Source organism: Psittacula echo (assembly GCF_963264785.1).
Source record: "Psittacula echo genome assembly, chromosome: 3".
Lineage (NCBI taxonomy): Eukaryota > Metazoa > Chordata > Aves > Psittaciformes > Psittacidae > Psittacula > Psittacula echo.
The window spans coordinates 8,115,322-8,135,333 of NC_137736.1; the positions used below are offsets into that span (position 1 = coordinate 8,115,322).

At 41.8% G+C, this 20,012-nt stretch overlaps 1 protein-coding gene across 1 annotated transcript in view; it reads right to left on the bottom strand.

Moving 5' to 3' along the window:
* WARS2 (tryptophanyl tRNA synthetase 2, mitochondrial) overlaps window positions 1-20,012 on the bottom strand; it is a gene marked incomplete at both ends in the record, with an annotated part of 46,689 nt that overhangs the window by 12,710 nt on the left and 13,967 nt on the right. Inside the window, one exon of the mRNA XM_080612911.1 lies at window positions 6,259-6,516. Within this exon, the coding sequence (XP_080469037.1) occupies window positions 6,259-6,516 (258 nt within the window). The remainder of the gene's footprint in view (window positions 1-6,258; window positions 6,517-20,012) is intronic.

The window sequence follows — 20,012 nt, forward strand, 5'->3', positions numbered from 1 at the left end:
ATGTTCAGGACACTTGGTAATGCATCTCTGTATCATACGGCTACAGAGAATAAGAAGGCCATAAACAAAACAAAATAGACTGCTCTTGAATCAAATGCACACAGCAACTGAACACCCAGCAAGGTACTTTCATGACAGAAAATTTGACGTGGTATCCCGAATTCCTGTTCAAAGAAATAATTCAGGTGTAGGTGGAGTAAGTTCATGGTTACAAAGGCAATATCTGATTTACACAGAACACATTAAGCAATACGCTGAATTGGTGGGTGGTTATCTAGCTGTCACTGGTAAATCTATCAGCATTTACACTTTTCACTGTTACCTTTGAACATGTTCACAACTTCTCTTTATGTATATTTAGTTAAAACTTATAGAATAAGACCCTGACCATGAATACCTCCAGTGGAATCAGGTGACTTGGTTATAAACCCAGAAGAGCACAGTATTTTGGCCAAGGAACCCTTTTCCCTCCCTTTATTCATTATGAAATTAAATTACTTGCAGAAACAAGCTCCTAGTCTAACTGACAACACTGTTTGAGGAAGTAGTTTGGTGTGGCCAGAAGACTGGTGGGGAGAGGAACACCCAATAGCTACATAACAGTATGAGATAAACCAGGTAAATTAATGAAGAAGGAAGGGAAAAAAAGAAAGAAATCCTGCTGAACCATGACTTTTCTTCCCACTGAGCTCCAATTACGTCTAGCCCAGTCCTATGGGGGAGAAAACAGAGGGATGAGAGAAGCAGAATCATTTTCTAAATTAAACAGTTACATACTTCCTCTTCTGACAGGAAGTTTTCAATGGACCATGCTAAATTATGGACTTTAATGAATTTATAAGCTATGATGCAATGGAAGCTTTTCAGCCCCTCTGAAAATTGGACAAGAAGTAGCATGAATGTATTCCAACTTTGCCCACAAAACAAAGCAGCTGGATACTTCTGGAAAATAATAGCAGGGAAAGAGTGTGCACATTGAAATTATCGTAGTTTGGCTTTTCAAGGCTAAGACAAATTGGCAAATTCCCACCTCCCAGAGTTACTTCTTCAATTTGCTTGCACACTGCAAGGATACTGCAGCTGATTAAACTTGGGAAATAAATCACCCCCTCCAGAAGGCTGAAAACTGCAATTTTCTACCCAGAAACAGAATGTTATGTTGTCCAGAAACTCACAATGCTCTTCATAGAAGTGTGAGTGCAGCAAAACAGGCACTGCTGCTAAATCAGCTCTGAGGGAATTTTAGTTTCTCTTGGAACATTCTGCATGTGTCTACTACAACAGGTAAGTGGACAGAAAGAACAGCCTGAGACCACATAAGAGCAACTGCAGTTTCTGCCATTGTTTTGACTGTGAAGCAGATGGGATACGAGATGGTTATGGGTAAGAATTGAAATGTGTATTGTACCCACCAGGAATCAGAGAAAATGGGTTATGCCATATAAGCTTCCCATGTGTGCAGATTGCTTACTGTCTTCCTTATTTCTGCCCTGTAGTCCTTTTTGGTTTTCATAAAACAGTCTAAGTTTTATGAAAGACAACTGGTACAGCTTTTATCAGTTATGGTACAACTTAAAGAATATATTTGCTCTTTCTTCTAAGATTTTCAGGATATATTGGATATGTCATTATTCTGTTGCTTCTCTTTTATGCCTGATAAGCAAAGGCAGGCAGTTAAAGCATATCTTGACATTATTTTCTCCAAGAGCAAATTGGGGTTTGCACATCTCGCAGCTGTGCTCCAAAGAAAAAGGCATCATCTTGAAATCTGCATTTATTTGTGTTGTTTTAGAAATTGTCCCTCTTCTATGACTTGTCTCACAAGTTGACTTGTCTTCCTACTTCAGAAAATAGGATTGAACAAGCTGTAACAGAAGAGCTGCTCTCACTGGGAGGCCACTCCAGTGTCCAACATGTTCCACAACTGGGTTTTCCTAGATACTCTAATAAAATGTGCTTGCTTGTAACCCTTCGCAGACAATGCAGTTCCAAACACTCCCCTAAATATTCAGCATCATCCTTCTTGCTTCTAAATATTTTGAAGGTATCATCACTTGTTCTTTGTAGCCACTACTCCCCTAAGCTGGAGTTCAAGTTTGTACATGTTAATGTAAGTGTGGGAGGCATTTGGTGAACTGCTATGTATGGACAAGAAATATACGGCCAGCTATTAACTTCCTGTTTATATATATTATAAAACCCTGTAGTTTATAAATGGTATATTCTGAAGCATACAAAACTAATTTTCATAAAACTAGCACTTTAATGGTAATCTAGCTGTATACCTGATACATCAGAAACAGCCTTTCATCTCTGGATTGTATTGGAAAGGATGGTAAAATGTGGGAAAAGTCTGGAGCTCTGGATTACAGATTCAATCTGCAAAAACACTGCTGTAAATAACAGTATACTGGCAGTGAAACTCTTACCAAATGCACAAGCCTTTTGGGAAAAAAAGAGATCAATATTCTTTTTCACATATTACAAACATTCCAGAGAAGCAACAGAAGTGGCAACAGAAAGAAAGTACAGGAACAGTAAAGTCAAACAAACCAACACATCCCTCTCTTTAGTAACTGTAGACCATTCTTACCCAGGTTAATCCAGAGAAAGTTAAGAGGCCACAGTAGCATTTACAATGACTGCCTGATCAATTCCCTTCACGGGGCTTACCATTACCACCATCCTTTTGCAGTGCAGGCATTGAATTCTGCTCTTACTGTTCCAGAATCAGGGTACTACCAGCAGTTAGTTGTGTTAATCAGAAGAAACCGCAGTAGCACTTCCGTGAGCTACAGTTCTCCTAATTCTCAAGATAGAACTCAAAATACATTAATAATTGTAGAGTTAATCTACTGAGAAATCTCTCATTTATGAGTTTGATCTGGTATTGAAGAGAGACATTTACTTTGCCCGTAAGCAAGTACCTAAAGCAGTTCTTTATTTGCAGCTGGATTTTCACTGCTTTCCCAAGACCTCTGGAAACACAACCTATTTCAGGATACAAATGGGTTTTATCACTTTACTTTACACCTCAGCCAGATGTTTGTAAACAAAATAGTGGGGTTTCAGACCGCCCTTGGAGAGTGCTGCAGTGGCTGGAAAGGGGAGGCCAGCTCCTTCTTTGGAAAATGAAGCAGTTACCAAGTCAAAAATCAAGCCATAAACTTTTCTGATTAGCAATAGCTGCAATCCATTTCACACCCTTGTTTTTAGGAACAATCATCTCGATATTATGACATTCCATACTATACTATTTCATTATCATACTAAAACAATAATCACATTAGCAAGGTTCCTGTCTCCTTTCCTTGCATCAAGCACTACACACAGATATTCCTTTTAATTGCTTCCAGAGAAACATCTGGTCCTGCCAATGCGGTTATAACAGATCATAGTGCATCTCTGGGTATACTTGACCACTACATACAGCTTGAATAGACTTGTTCTGGGGGAAGGCAACACACCACTTCAGCCTGAACCACTTCAGAAACAGTCTGGATTCACAAACAATTGTAAAAGACCTTCTTTGGTACTAGAAAAAGGACCTTCAGGTCCAGAGAAGGGCAATGGAGCTGGTGAAGTGTCTGGAGTACAAGTCTGATGAGGAACGACTGAAGGACCTGGTGCGGTTTAGTCTGGAGAAGGCTCAGGGGGGACCTTATCACGCTCTACAACTACCTGACAGGAGGTTGTAGTGAGATGGGATCAGTCTCTTCTTCCACGTAAAAAGAAACAGAACAAGAAGAAACAGCCTCAAGCAGTGCCAGGGGATGTTTAGGTTGGTTATTAGGAACAATAATAGCCAACTTTTTTTCTCTGTTAGTCTCTTTAACAAAGGCCAGCCTATCCACCATAACAGACATCAGATTAATTTTTGGTGTTGGAAACTTTTGTTTGCTAAAGCTGAACATTTTTCAAGCCTAGCTAGCTAAAGTTTCACTGGCTGTTGACTGCCCTGGTTCTGTAGAAGCATCAGTTACAGTTCTGTCCTCCCATCATTTTCGAGTCTGATACTTTCTCTTTAGAGACTCAAAGACTCAATCTCTGCATTATTATATTCTGAAAGATACAGCATGCTTTCTGTGGTTGCTCAGCCTGCAAAAGAGAAGGCTCTGGGGAGACCTTATTGAGGCCTTTCAATACCTTAAAGGTGTCTACAAAAGAGCTGCTGAGGGAGGTTTTACAAGGTCCTGTAGCGACAGGACAAGGGGGAATGGCTTTAACCTGCCAGAGGGAAGATTGAGACTGGATATAAGGAAGAAGTTCTTCCCCGTGAGGGTGGCGAGGCGCTGGCACAGGTTGCCCAAAGAAGCTGTGTCTGCTCCATCCTTGGCAGTGTTCAAGGTCAGGTTGGATGGGGCTTGGAGCAACCTGGTCTAGCGGATGGGTTGCTTGGAGAGACCTGGTCCGTGGCAGGCGGTTGGAGCTGAATGAGCTTTACGGTCCCTTCTAACCTAAACTAGTTTGGGATTCTAATGACTGTAATGTAAGAGCCTCACTGATAATCTGCTGGCTTCAAGGGAAGTCTGTGTGCTGGCTTTAGGAAGACCTGAACAGCAGTAGTTTAGCTTTTGGACATGTAAGAATGTATGAAAAGCAACACTGGAACAGCTCAAATATTAATCTCCAAGAGAAACCATCAGAAAAGAGCCTAAGTACAAAACAGCATCCCAACTGTGGTTGCAGCATTACCTGCAGAAGTGGTACCTGAATTCATACACGTTTCAGCATGCACCGTATCTTCTGCCAAGGAGTTTTGTAGCCTAATTTTGGATTTCATGAAATTCAGCTCATGCTGAATCTACCAGGTGCTAACTTATTTTGACACATGATTTTGATTCATGTTCTTCAATGGATAAACCACACAATTCTCTATTTTCTCCACTTTACTTGCCGTTTTATAAACCTTCACTTTATTCTTCTCTAACCATAACCTTCTTCAGCTCCTAGGCTGAAAAGTCCTGTCTGTGTATCTAGTCTGTGTTGTAACTAGCTGAATCATTCAACCGCTTGAAAGAAATTAAAAACAGAACTCCAGGTTGTTTTTTACTGCATCATTGGCTTTCCAGTTTATGTAGCCTCCATATGAATGAATTTAAGTCAGAGTAGAGACAAAATAAAACCTAAGCTGGTAACTTCTTAAAAAGGATAAACAGATTTGAACAAAGGATAAATAAATTTAAACATTTCTCCACTAGAATTCTGAGCTAATCTATTTTTTTTTTTTTTTAATACAGAGGAAAAATGAAGCAGGAAGTATATCTGTCTTCATCATTTCAATATCCACCATGGATATGGAGCTATGATTGTCATTTGCAGTTTGACAACCACAGGAAATTCTGCCCGTAAAGAACCATGTTCAAAGGAGGAATTTAATATCACAATTTCATCTTGTACTGATACAATTCAGGCTCTATGCATATCAACTTTGCAGTTGTTGCAAGTCAGACATCTGTTAAAGATGTCTTCAGAAGAGCAGAAGCTATGACACATCTACCTCCGTTGGAAACCATGTAAGTTTGCCAGTTTAGAGTCAATAACAGAAAGTTAATGAGGCAAGAAACTAAATTGTGTTCCAAGAAAATGCAGCATGTGATAGACTAAGCTGACATATGCCAAGTAGGAAGGTAAGCCCAGTACCCCTTGGGGTGGTCAAGAGTAGAAGCAAATAGTCTCACATATGAATTACCAGATCAGGTGGAAAAAGGTGCATATGTAAAGCAGGTTATAGTGAAGGGAAAAAAAAAAATCCCAGAGAAGACATTAAGTCCCTGGTGATGGAACCTACACAAAACTTACCATGCCAACTACCTGCTGGAGATAATTGTGCAGCTGGCAGACTAATTGCTAGGTGCTGATATGAAATCACAGAAATGTGTTTTACTTGCCTTTACTGGCTTTATGGTTGCACAGACTACATATATGCATTTATGCATTTATGATTTAACCTTTTGTGACTAAAGTGGGACTTAAAGAGCTAAATTAACAGTTTCCTAACAGGCTTTTCCAGTGTTTTACTCATAACCTACATTAACTCCTAGCTCTGCCTGGGAAATTTCAAGTATACTTATCCCTAAATGGACTTCTCAAACATGGTTTCAGCCACTTCGAAACAGCAGCAAGGCCTAAGTTTGCAATGGAACATTGCTAACATTTTCTACACTGACACAAAGCTGATCAATGCTATACTCAGTCATTAACATGTGTGGAAAGCCACTTACTGAGGAACAAACCTAATGTAACAGGAGCACTAACCAGCGACTGTCGGAACAGGAAACACTTCTTTGGGTCAATACCACAGGCAAGGATGGAAGCAGTGGTGTCCAGTATGTTCTGGCGCAGGACAGCTGGTTCCTTGGGCATGGTGAGAGAGTGCATGTCCATAATGCTATATAGTACTGAGCTGCACTCTTCCTGCAGATTCACCCAGTTCTGAATGGCTCCAAGGTAGTTACCCAGATGAGGCGTCCCAGTTGGCTGGATACCAGAGAAAATCCGATCCACGACCATATTCTGTTAGCAAACAATTGGTAAAATAAACAAGTGAATTTTTGGGACAGACTCTTTTACATTTTATAGTCATTAATAAAGCCTCACGCCTGTCTCTACTCCTATCACTGTATTCATTTATAAATTATCTCAGAATTAACTAAAAGTAATTGCAGTAAGTCAGTCCTAATACTCCATCGTACTGCAGAGAGACTGACAACCACTGTTGATTTTAAGCTGTCAGACTGCATATACAAACTGACATAGCTGTAAATGTCAGTGAAAACTAGATCTCAGAAAACAAGTCATAGATTCCTTCATCCTTTTTTGATCCTTTTGATACTCATCTTTCATCCTTCTATGATTCTATGATTTGGAACTGAAGCTGTATGTTTCTCTTTAGTGCATTATCCAGTTTGATACAGAAACTCAGGATCATAGCCTAGAGAAATGGAAACATTTTTGTGGTAAACATATGCAATATCCCAGTAGACTGCCAGCTTAATCCCACCAACACTCAAGTCTTATTTTTCTAGCTGCAAAGACCATTTTGAGCAGTTCCTGAAAGAAGCCAAGTCCTTGTCCCAGAGGTCAAAGAAAAATGAAGAGATTATCAAAATTCTGAAACTACCCATCTTGGCAGCAGTAGTGTTTCTGAAAGGGTTCTACAAAGAAATACTGCTATAGCTCAAGGTCACACCTGGAATACTGTAGATGCACAAGTACCAGTAAAATGTCAACATCTGATGAGATTTCACAGAGAAGCAGCAAAAAAAGTCATGAAGAAGCTAAGGTTGGGAGTAAAGATTTAAAAACTTGAAAAATGTATAGTTTGGCTAAGTGACAGTTACCATTTTGGAAAGTTTGTTTTCCTGCATCCCAGCCCTCCATTTGACCATTTTCTCAGAGCCCCAAGCTGTCAGCATATGATCGATTACCTCCTCGACCTTCCCAAAGAATTCCACTATATCCAGAAGTAACTCAGCAATGTTCCATGTGAAAATGCTCGCTACATGCCAAGCTGTAAGAGCATGTAAGACTTACAAATGAGGGTCCCACCAACCTCAGCACGGAGCCCTAGTCACAAAGCTGCTCAATACAAACCCTCAGTCTCTTGTACAGCAGGAACATCAACTTCATTATCCCTCTGGCTACATGATCATTTTCCTGCTATATTTTATAAGACACACTGATATCAAAGTAGAGCGATCAATGTAGTCTGTTTTCATTGCTGTGAATCTCTTACATACTACTACAAAACCACAAAAAATGGCAGCAAAAGTCAAGGCCAAGTACCATTATCTTTAACTGTTAAAAAAAAAAACAACCCAAAACCTTCAAATTGACTTAATTTTGACTCAGACTCCAGAAAAAATGAATAAGAATTTCCAAGTAGATAGGACTTCGTGCTTTTAAACATGATCTACAGTTCAGCCATTTTCTTCAAAATGTGCTGGATAATTCTCATTGCTTTCAAAGTAAGCCTGGTTTTCAGCTAAGCCAATTTTCTTATCCAATGTTAAAGTGTTTGTGCTGATAGGTAAGAGCAAGTTTGGGTTAGCAGCGATGCTGGCTTTTCCTGCTCACATAAATACCTACACATTTCAGTGCAGGTGGTAACCCCCCTCACCCCATCCTAAATATCTTCTTGACTTCTAGTATATTCTTGAGTAATTTTCTAAGATCTCTTCTAGAACCTCCAGCACAGGAGCTGCGAACTAGTCACTGCAATGAAAAGCACACGATTTCCTCCAACAGCAATTCTAACTTCAAGTGGTTGTGCTCCAGCCCTTGACCACCCGTGCCTTTTTCCTGCATTACACAAACATGGAATTATGCTACTTCATTTTTCTTTTTTTTTTTTTTTTTTTTTGCCATTTGATCTCCTATTTTCGTAGGAAACTACAGCAGAGCATTTGTAACCACTCACAGAACCCACTCACCTCCCACTAGGCTAATACCTGGCCCAAGGGCTGCAACAAGCTTCTTGTTGGTGCTGAGAAGGGCCTCAATGTCCATAAATCAGGTGAAGTCTTGTAGAAACTCAGGGAACTTTGGGTGCACTGGGCTTCAGAGCTGTACGTCTGTTACTAAGGGCATAGATCACTTGCTAGGCAATGCAATAAGTACTTTACAGGCATAACATGTGTCTTTTGCTTCCCACATTCCTGCTCTTCACCAGGAGAATAAGAACTCAAGAAGAAAGCAAGACTATAAACAGATGATGACTACAATGGTGTTCTGCCCTACAGGGATCCCAGAACAGCTGGTTAGTTGTCAGAGCACGTTTCCTCCTCTCATCTGTCTTCTATCACTCAGTTCAAATCGTGATACTCCTTCACACAATTCTAATTCTCCTCAGAGCTGCCTACTTTGCAGCACCCATTTAGATGTCTAATCACACTCTGTCACACAAGCTATAAGTTCTTACAGCATTAATATCCATTTTCTTATCAGTTTCATCCCTCCTGTATTCATGTATTCTTTTCTTCCTCCACTTGCGCTTTTCACACCCTGCTTCCTGGAAGAACTCTTGCATGGAATATCAATACAGTAAGGAGGCACAGAGAATGCCATATGGTAAGGTAGCTATTGTTACTGTTACTTCAGTGACTTTATGCAACAAGTTTCCTACCTGCACTGCTAGAATAGCTTAGAAACCTCCTAATCTTCTAGAAATCCACTATGGATGTGCATTAAATAAAGTGTGTTGGGATGACCATGTTAAAAGCATGGTGCAGAAACTTGTACATCTTTCAACTGCAGTCTAGACAAGGACAGCATCACCCGAAATGTCTTCTGATGTCATTGCTTCTTTTCTCTGGGACACTGAAGCTAATGCTACTTCAGTGCAGAAGCAGCTCTACCCCCTGGGGTAAATGCATGTTATAACCCTCTGCGCAGTCAGCACAGATCAGCCAATACTCTGACCCAAAAAGAGCTGGCACCCTGAGCCTGTGCACTCCACAAACTTTGCTAGTCCCCAAGTCACAAAGACTCCATTCCCTTGCAGCTACAGTCCCTGCTTCATATGCTTCCTATGCCATGTTCCTTCTCTGCCTTTTCCTCTGCCCAGATCACTGCCCAGTTTGGAGATTATGTCACTACGAACATACTGGATGTACTGGCAAAATTATATTCCCTAATTTGAGTATAATGTACTTAAATATTGGTACAGATACAATAGTGACATTTAAATAGGCAGTTTGAGAATATTTTTCACTAGGAAAATACAAGACATCAGAATTTCAACATAAACTGTACATTCAAATTCTGTACTAACTCCAAAGATATGAAGGGTAACAACAAGCAGATTAAACAGATTAAAGATAGGTTTATTGTAATACTACATAAGTTAGCATCTGGTGCCACACTACATGCTGGAAAGAAAACACCCAAGTACAACGTAAAATGGACAGTTTCATATAAAGAGAGAACAAAGTTCCCTGTCTATTCAGTAAGGAGAGTATCTGTGAAAGCAAGCATGGCATCTTTATGTGCTTGTATGTTCATAGAATCATAGAATAGTTAGGGTTGGAAAGGACCTTAAGATCCTCTAGATCCAACGGGTTAAAACTTAAACAGAGGAATTTTAGATTGGATATAAGTAAGAAATTCTTTACTGTAAGGGTGGTGAGGCACTGGAATGGGTTGCCCAGGGAGGTTGTGAATGCTCCATCCTTGGTGGAGTTCAAGGCCAGGTTGGATGAGGCCTTGGGTGGCATGGTTTAGCGTGAGGTGTTCCTGCCCATGGACAGGGCATGTAGGAACTAGATGATTTAAAGGTCCTGGTAAATAACTACTTAGAAAAGGTTTGTTCAGTATATGGGCAATAAGTAACAAGTTAAACACAAACAACAAACAGTAGCAGTATTATACTGGGTCTAAACTCAGCAATTACTTAACCTGAAGTCTGGAATTTGCAGAAACAAGTAAATCCAATAACAAAAACTGAGCCAGGCTGGACCTCGATAAAGCATAGCAAGTAAATTACAAAGAACAAACCCTCACTGGCTCCCAGCTGAGGGACCAGTTGACGACAAGTCTTTCATCTTTAACTCCTTTGATTCCATTTAACAACATAAAGCACGACATGTGACAGCGAATGGCATGGTATGAAATATTCCATTGTGTTAGCAGAAGTCTATATTAAAAAAAGCCCCCACAAAAAAAACCCTTAAATGAATCTTGGACTTCTAGCACTAAAAATATACAGAGAACATTGCTCCTTTGGAGAGAGTTTATGTTCCCTGTTTGTTCACTCTGTGAGAAGCAGCGGGTGGCATAGCAGCGTGGCAGGGGAGTTTTGCTGGTACCATGAAATCATGGGGCTGGAATGCACTTCAATGGAGCTCTTAGGTCAGGGGATGGGAGCTGTGTGCTCTCAAGTACTAGGGTTGGAAAACGATAAAAACAAAAGGAGTGAAGGCTTCCCAGTGGAGCAGAGTGAAAGCCACAAGACATGCAGCTCCAGCCCACAGGCACTCACTCATTCAGACATCTGTAGTAAGCACAGTGTGAGCCTGCTGTTCGTGTGTTTAACTCTGTGTGGTGTGTGCACCTACACCAGTAGTGCTGCATGTTAATCTTCACTCCTGGTAAGAGCATAGTATCTGACAGATGTTTTGACATCTATTATTTTCCTCTCAATGAGACTTCTGCGTGGCAATTCCAGACACCACAGTGCATTTCACATCAGCATTTTGAATGAAGCTTGGCCCAAACCCTGCTAAGATTCAGGTGTTCTCTTCCTAAACTCCTTTTTCATGATGAGATAAACTTCTTCTCTTTATAATGAAAAACTGTCAATACCCAAATGCTCTCAAATGATGAGGAATAAGCATTACATTCTTGTCCCAGAGTAGGATGGCTAAAGATACCCTGAAGTATGGGCACATTCATTTTCAGTGCAAAACAGTATACTAGAAAAAAAACAGAGCTTCCAAAATCCAATGCAGCTCTCTTGGACCAAAGCAAAAATCTTCTCAGTATGTCATGCTTGTAGTAAGGAGACCTGCAACTGTTAAGTCCTCAATTCAGCAGCCAAAGCCACACTCATTCCCTGCTCATGAGACAAATGTGCCAGAACTGGAGAACACATCAAACTTGCTAGAGTTAAGGAAAAGATCCATGCATACCATTCCATGTCACTTGTCAATTCTTAGTATCCTGGCTATACCTTTCATGTTTAGCTTTATGAATTCTATGAGGACTGAACACAAGGATTTACCTGTTGAATACACATATTTGCCTTGAATTTCAACAGAAAACTGCTTCTCAAATTCATAGTAAGATCAGTCATAATATAGTTTTTCCACTTCACGAAGGAGCTAAACAAAATCAAGTGAAAGCATTCACAGGATCTGTTTTAAAAGCCTCTCTTCTTCATAACTCTGCAGAAATAAATTGCCATCCTACACCTAATGACAGCAGGCAAGCCACAACTATAAAGAAACCTTCTGCCTACATTTTTATCACTTTGTGGGTTTTAAACCCAGAAAAAGCTAGCACCCATTCAAGGAGGTAGGAGAAAGCTGCAATGTGACAATTCTCAGGATTACTTTATCCTTTTAGTTTGGTATAGGAAAACATTTACACAATTACATAAAAGTATACATCAAAATTTGGCTGATCAGAGTCCAGTTTAGACCTATTATTTGACATAACACACCATAAGGTGATGACATTAATCCTGCCCTAGAAGTACAGAGGCACTACATCTCGGCTTCCCAATCTATTCAAGTGATGGAGGAGATGGAGTCTTACGTTTTCAAGACTACAACTAGCGAGATAGAGAGATAGAAAAATCAAATCCCAAAGAGTCTTTTACCAGTTGTGCCCTGTGAGTAACTGAAGGGAAGGACAGAACTTCAGACGAATTAATTTCTTTGGACTTTGTTCATAAATCTATCCCAGCAAGCAAACTGTCGGGAGACAGGGTTATGCCTCTAGCCATAATGTATCCAATAAACATTTTCACCTTTGAATTAAAACAGAGACTTGCTCAGAAGCTCACCTTTGTGCTGAAACATAAGCAGGAGATATCAAACTGCACACTGTTAGTGAACATTATGACAGTGTTACAAGAGCAGCTGCACTAGGACACCCCTGCCCCCTCCCCCCCCCCACAGTGGTGGCTACTCTTCACATGTTATAGCATTTAGCCGCTCTGCTTTACATTAACAGCTATTTAGTTGGGGCAGAACAGGTGAAAAGCCAAGTGAGATCCAGCAGCACCAGAGCTAATTCTAAACACAGGTGGTGGGCACGATGGAAAGAGCAGGAAGTCGACCGGAGAATCACTGCTGACATCCAGGACAAGGAAGATTGATGGCTTCCCTCTCTAGTTTTCCCCACTGTGTAGGCACGCAGGGGGTGGGGGAAAGCGACGGAGAAGCTGCTGTGCTGGCGACATACCACACCACCAGCCTCCACAGCACCAGTGCTGATTAATGACACTGGAACGACTCAGGAAACAGCAAAGGATCATTCACAGACTTTGCTGCTCTTGTCAGACTTTTATCCGTGGTGGTTCATTTTGCCCCAGTTGTTCCAAACTGAAGTGAGATCAGATTTGCCAGAGGAAAAGCGAATGGCAAAGTGAAAGGGAAGAAAGAGCTGCATTAAGCAAACACAGAGATGAGTAAAGCACACAAATGGGAAAAGTTGACATCTGAAACGTGAAGATCCTCCCAACAGGAATCAAAAAGGGAAAACCCAACCAAACCCCAAACCTGTGCCTCAACCTCAGAGACAAAAGAACGTCTTTGGCTGACAAAAGTCCCCGACTACTCCATCTTTGGCATCTGTCTACAAGGCTTTTTATTTCCCCCATTAATACTTTGCAACTTCAAAGCTCTTGCTGCTAAAATGATATGCTCATCTGTTAACAGTCTTAGCAAAACCTGTCTTAAGACAGTTATTAAACAGCAAAGTGAAGGGAAACCAGAGGAGTCTGATTTTACTAGCTAAAGCATAAATTTTAAAGCCTAATTTGGACAATTGAAGTGTTAATGTTATTCGAGATAGAAAAAATAAATGAAAGAAAAGGGAAACTTAGAAGCAGTCTATGTACTACAGACTTTGCTTCAGTTATTGCTTTTATAGTAATTTCTTGACCACAAACTTGCTGTAGAAACCTTTAAAACATGTTTACCTTCATCTGGTAATTCAATACATCAAATTCAGCTCGTACAAGTGCTATTTCACCAGGCTTAATTCTTAAAATTAGGGATTAAAGATCTTAAATTAAATTAGAAAGAAACATATTTAGACCAGAGCAGATTTTCAGACAACTTCTGAGAAAGGATTAACTCATTGCCCAGAAACTGAACTAAATTAAGATTCAAACAGCAGTGCCTGGTGCCCCTTTCTTGAATGTCAAATGCATTTATATTTAAACCAATGTAAGATTTTAATATTTATATTTAAAATGAGAAACACATTTAAAGGAGGAACATTTACAGTGCATGCTAACCCCACCTTATAAATTTAACTCTGCCCTCTAGGGCTAGCAAAAGAACACTGTATAACTGTATTTGGGTTAGGCTGCCCTCTCATGCTGCCTTGTTAAAGATGACTAAGCAAATGGATCCTTTAATGTGGTATGCTGAGTCCCACAAATGGATTCTCCCATTTGCCTTCATGAGCTCCACGCGCCACTCAGTGTGGCAGTGACAGCTGTACTGACAGACACAAGGATCATCTGCAGCAGTTCATACCGCCACACAAGACAAGGTACCTCTGGACCCAAGGCAAGTGCAGACCCTTCCCTCCCCGCCGTGTGAAATGGGTTATATAAACCCTGGCTAAAGGACTCCAAAGCAGCCAGCAGTCTACAGAACATAAGAGCTGGCTCAATCACTCTGCAGAGGTCCCAGGACAAGAAGTGATGATAACATTTGACAGAGTGGGCCAGGTTTGAGCAGGGGCGGTGAAGGAATCAAGCACCGGGTCTGCATGCAGCCCAGCGGCTGTCACCAATCTTATTCTACATCACGATGTCTTCCTTAGCAAGGACACAGCCTGACAGGCTCTCTCTTTTTGTGGCTCCCTACACTTCTCCATACCAACTGGAAGGACAGCATGTGACAGCTATTGTTCAGAGCTCAGTCATTAAGCAAAGAGGCTCAGTTACAGAGCAGGTCCAATGTATGCTGACACATGCATTACTTCTGCACCTCCTGAGTTTCAAAGACATACATAGAGCTGCAATTAATGGTCTCAGATGGTCCAAGACAGGCAGCAGCCTATTAGCCTTAACCTTGCATTAATTATTCTCAAACCATTCACTGGTATTTCTTAAGCTAAGGCAATAAAGCTTCTCCAATCAAACTACCTAGCACTGCCACTGAGTGCAGGCCTTAGCAGCCCATTTCACCCAGACTCAGTGAAAGGGCAAAGGATTTAATAACACTATGTTCTCATAGCTACCACACAAGTAAGTTGTGAAGAGATAAACTAAATCAGTGCCTCGCTGACAGGAGGCTGCAGCAGGAGCTAAGTATCACAGTATCACAGTATGTTAGAGATTGGAAGGGACCTCAAAAGATCATCTAGTCCAATCCCCCTGCCAGAGCAGGAACACCTAGATAAGGTTACACAGGAATGTGTCCAGGCGGGCTTTGAATGTCTCCAGAGAAGGAGACTCCACAACCTCCCTGGGCAGCCTGTTCCAGTGTTCTGTCACCCTCACTGAGAAGAAGTTTCTTCTCAAGTTTAAGTGGAACTTCTTGTGTTCCAGTTTATACCCATTACCCCTTGTCTTATCATTGTTTGCCATTGAGAAGAGCCTGGCTCCATCCTCATGACACTCCCCCTTTATATATTTATATACACTAATAAGGTCCCCCCTCAGTCTCCTCTTCTCCAAACTATAGAGACCCAGCTCCCTCAGCCTTTCCTCATAAGGGAGATGCTCCACTCCCTTAATCATCTTAGTCGCCCTGCGCTGGACTCTCTCCAGCAGGTCCCTGTCCTTCTTGAACTGAGGGGCCCAGAACTGGACACAATATTCCAGATGCGGTCTCACCAGGGCAGAGTAGAGGGGAAGGAGGACCTCTCTCGACCTACTGACCACCCCCCTTCTAATACACCCCAGGATGCCATTGGCCTTCTTGGCCACAAGGGCACAGTGTTGGCTCATGGTCATCCTGCCGTCCACTAGGACCCCCAGGTCCCTCTCCCCTACACTACTCTCTAACAGGTCGTTCCCCAACCTATACTGGAACCTGGGGTTGTTCCTGCCCAGATGCAGGACTCTACACTTTCCCTTGTTATATTTCATCAAGTTTCTCCCTGCCCAACTCTCCAGCCTGTCCAGGTCTCGCTGGATGGCAGCACAGCCTTCTGGCGTGTCAGCCACTCCTCCCAGCTTAGTGTCATCAGCAAACTTGCTGACAGTACACTCAATTCCCTCATCTAAATCATTGATGAATATATTAAATAATACTGGTCCCAATACTGACCCTTGAGGCACTCCACTAGATACAGGCCTCCAACTAGACTCCGCCCCATAGACTACAACTCTCTGGCTTCTGTCCTTCAGCCAGTTCGCAGTCCATCTCACTACCTGATCATCCAGGCCACACTTCCTCAATTTAGCTATGAGGATGCTGTGGGAGACTGTGTCAAATGCTTTGCTGAAGTCAAGGTAGACCACATCCACCGCTCTGCCATCATCCATCCACAATGTTATTTCCTCATAAAAGGCTATGAGGTTGGTCAAGCATGACTTCCCCTTGGTAAAGCCATGTTGACTGCCCCTCATAACCCTCTTATCCTTGACATGCCTTAAGATGGCATCAAGGATAAGGTGTTCCATCACTTTCCCAGGGATGGAGGTGAGGCTGACCGGTCTATAGTTACCCGGGTCCTCCTTCTTGCCCTTTTTGAAGACTGGAGTGACATTTGCTTTCCTCCAGTCCTCAGGCACCTCTCCCGTTTCCCAAGACTTGGTAAAGATGATGGAGAGTGGTCTAGCAATGACTTCCGTGTCCTGAACTATTCAGCAGAAACATCCTGCCCTGCCAGGCAAGGCATGAAGGTCAGGCCAGTTCAGTACATGCTGCCTCAAAGTCCATTAGATGATGCACACAGTGCTTGAAACTGAGTATTTGGTAGTTACAGTACTGTAGGCATTGCTTGGAGAAGGCGGCACAAGCGAAGAGGAAGCAGCAAGCAAACATTTCAAAGCTGAGGGCACAAATGCCTTCTGGAAACAGTTCTCTCCAGGTCTAATGACCGCTGATCCAGCCACAGTCCTGGCACGGCAGCAGCAGGGCTGGGGACAGAGCAGAGACACTCCTGAGGGAACTCACCTATGTGGAGTTATTCTGTACCAGTTAGCTCAACTCTAACTCCTGGGAAAATACAGCGAGCTTTGAAGGAATTAGAGCTCTTAACAGTAGCCAGATGTATTTCTCAAGAACTAGTGATACCAGATCACCGTGATGCCCTTCTATAGCACAAGGAGAAGTAGTACTAAAGGTTCCATCCTGATTTTCATTAAGTTCCAATATTATATGTTTCCACCAAGATAGAGAAATAGCACCTAGAACATGGTATTATATGCTGGAGGTGAAACTGGACAGAAAAAGACCTCAAACCAAACCAGAACTTATTGATGGCTTACAGTGATTGTGGCAAGATATACAACTACAGTTTTGCAGGGTTCTGTCCTGGGTCCAGTATTATTTGATATTTTAATATCTTCATTAGTAAACTGGATAATGAAATAAAGAGCATTCATTAAATCTGCAGCTGATTCCACAAAGGTGGAAGTATGATAAGGCCTCAAAATGATCTTGACAAAGCAAAGAAATGGTCTGAGAAAACAGGATACTATTTGCCAGCCAAAAATTACACGGATCTATACAGAAAGGACAATCAAGTGCACAAACACAATAAGGAATAGAGCTGTCCAGGCAACAACTGCACAACAGGATCTGGGGTTTGTAACATTTTAGAAGGTGAGCATGAATCAAGACGATGTTGCTGCAAACCCACCAAATTTATAAATTACACCAAAAAGGAACAGGAATATAAGAATAGGATTAAAATCCAGAAGACACAAACCAGTTTGCTCATCTTACTCAGGATGAGGATAGCTTCAATGATGGGGATGGCCTCAACTGGGACATGTTTTAGGTGCTGGATTTCAAAACAGTGCTAGAAAGAGGCCATAGAAGTACAGTCAAGTCCAATGAGAGGCCTCAGAGATACAACTCCAGGGGAGAGCCTGAAAGAACTGAGGTTTAGTCCAGTGGACAGCACACTGGGGAGAAACAAGGTTTTTAACACGCCTTAAAAACCACAGTCTTCTACATAAGACTTTGGGGATCACGGTTAGCAGGGTAAGAAACAGTGAGTTTAAGCTGCAGTAAGAAAGATTCAGATCAGAGGTAAATAAAAGTTTCCAACAGTAAGAAAAAACATTTCAGAAGAGTGCTTAGAGAGGCTCTTTGTTAAATACATATATATATGTGTATATATATACACACACGAGATGTATTGATAAAGATGTAGGGGCATTTAATTTTTACTTGAGGCCAGGGGAAGCACCAGGTCACCTCCACCGGGGTCTCTTCTAGTTCCCCGAGCTTATGATCATATGCTCAAAGTGAGATGACCAAAGAGGATGGAAGAGAAGTCAGAATTTTATTTAGATAGGCTACATCTAATGCCATGTCAAGATTCAAGCTTTTCTACCTACATTTAACTGAATTTCATAGTTGAGGCCTTTTCACAGCTGAACACTGACATTCCACGTTGTTGAGAGATGTAAAATACAGGTTAACATTTAATACTGGTAAACTGGGACATCATATCCACATTTAGAAATTTACACTACTTCAGTAGGATAAAAACACGTGAAGAATTAGCACTCATTTTGCCACAAGATACAGGTGTCACTGTCAAAATGTAAAGAAAAGAATCTTGTGTTTCTAAGTGATAGGTAATTTCAGACACAAAATGTTGATATGATTTTAGATTAATAGAAGAAACCATTTTAAGAAGCAAAACCATCACGATCCTAAAGCAAAACAACAGCTAAAGAATACCCCCATAACTAAACACTTCCAGAGAAATCAGAGAAGTTCTACGGTTTTGATCCCAGTAGTATCCAGATCTCTTAAGAACATCTCCTTGCTCTTCCTCCTTCTCTGACTTCTAGCTGAAAGGGAGTTTACTGTATTTCTTCACGGCTTTGTTCAAATGAGGAGTCTGCCTGCTACCAGGATGGCCTTATGGGATACAAAGACTATCAACTTACAGTGAGAGGGATGTGTTTTACAACATTTTTTTTTTTGTTTGGAATTACTACATTTCTTCAGAATATTGTCCTAGAAACCCAAAGAATAGTTGACTTCCTCTCCATTATTTTACTTGGCAATTTCCTATAGCAAGGAAAAAGTTGGCTTCATTTCACATGGGGCCAAAATGAACATAGCTGTTCAAAAACCTTCACCCTGTGGTCACTGCCTGGAATTCATCTCAGGTGAAAAGTCATAAACCACCTAATGGCTGCTGACAGGCCGGAGGATGTGGCAATAAGTGCACACATGCACAAGGACAATGCTACAGCTGGTCCTCTTTGTCTATGCTGAAGAGAATTCTATCATAGAATCATACAATAGTTTGGGATAAAAGGGACCTTTGAAGGTAATCTAGTGCAACCCCCCTACAATGAGCAGGGACATCTTCAACTAGATCAGGTTGCTCAGAACCACATTCAGCCTGGCTTTGAAAATCTCCAGCGATGGGGCATCCACCACCTCTTTGGGCAACCTGTGCCAGTGTTTTACCGCCCTCATTGTAAAGAATTTTTTTCCTCACATCCAGCCTGAATCTCCCCTCACTGAGTTTAAAACCATCACCTCATATCCTGTCACAACAGGCCCTACTAAAAAGTCTCTAGCCATCTTTCTTATTTCTCACCCTTTTAAGAACTGACAAGTTCTCACAGGAGAGGTACTCCAGCGTCTAGTCACTTTTGCGGCTTTCTCTGGACCCCCTCCAACAGGTCCATGTCTTTCCTGTACAGAAGACCCCTGAGCTGGACACAGTGCTCCAGGTGGGTTGTCACCAGAGTAGAGGGGCAGAATCACCTCCATTGAGCTGCTGGCCATGTTCCTCTGGATGCAGCCCAGGATACGCTGGGCTGTAAGTGTACACTGCAAGCTCATGTCCAGCTCTTCATCCACCAGTACCCCCAAGCTCTTCTCCTCAGGGCTGCTCTCAACCCCTTCATCCCCCAGCCTGTATTGATACCAGGGGTTGCCCTGACCCACGTGCAGGACCCTGCACTTGGCCAGTTGAACCTCATGGGGCTTGCATGGGCCCCCTCTCAAGCCTGGACAAGTCCCTCTAAATAGCATCCTGTCCCTCAGCAGTGTCAACTGCACCACTCAGCTTGGTGTCATCTGCAAACTTGCTGACAGCACACTCAGGCAATTTAAATATTTTAGACCTAAGAATCATACTTGTATCAGGGACTTCTAGAGAATTTTACAAATGTT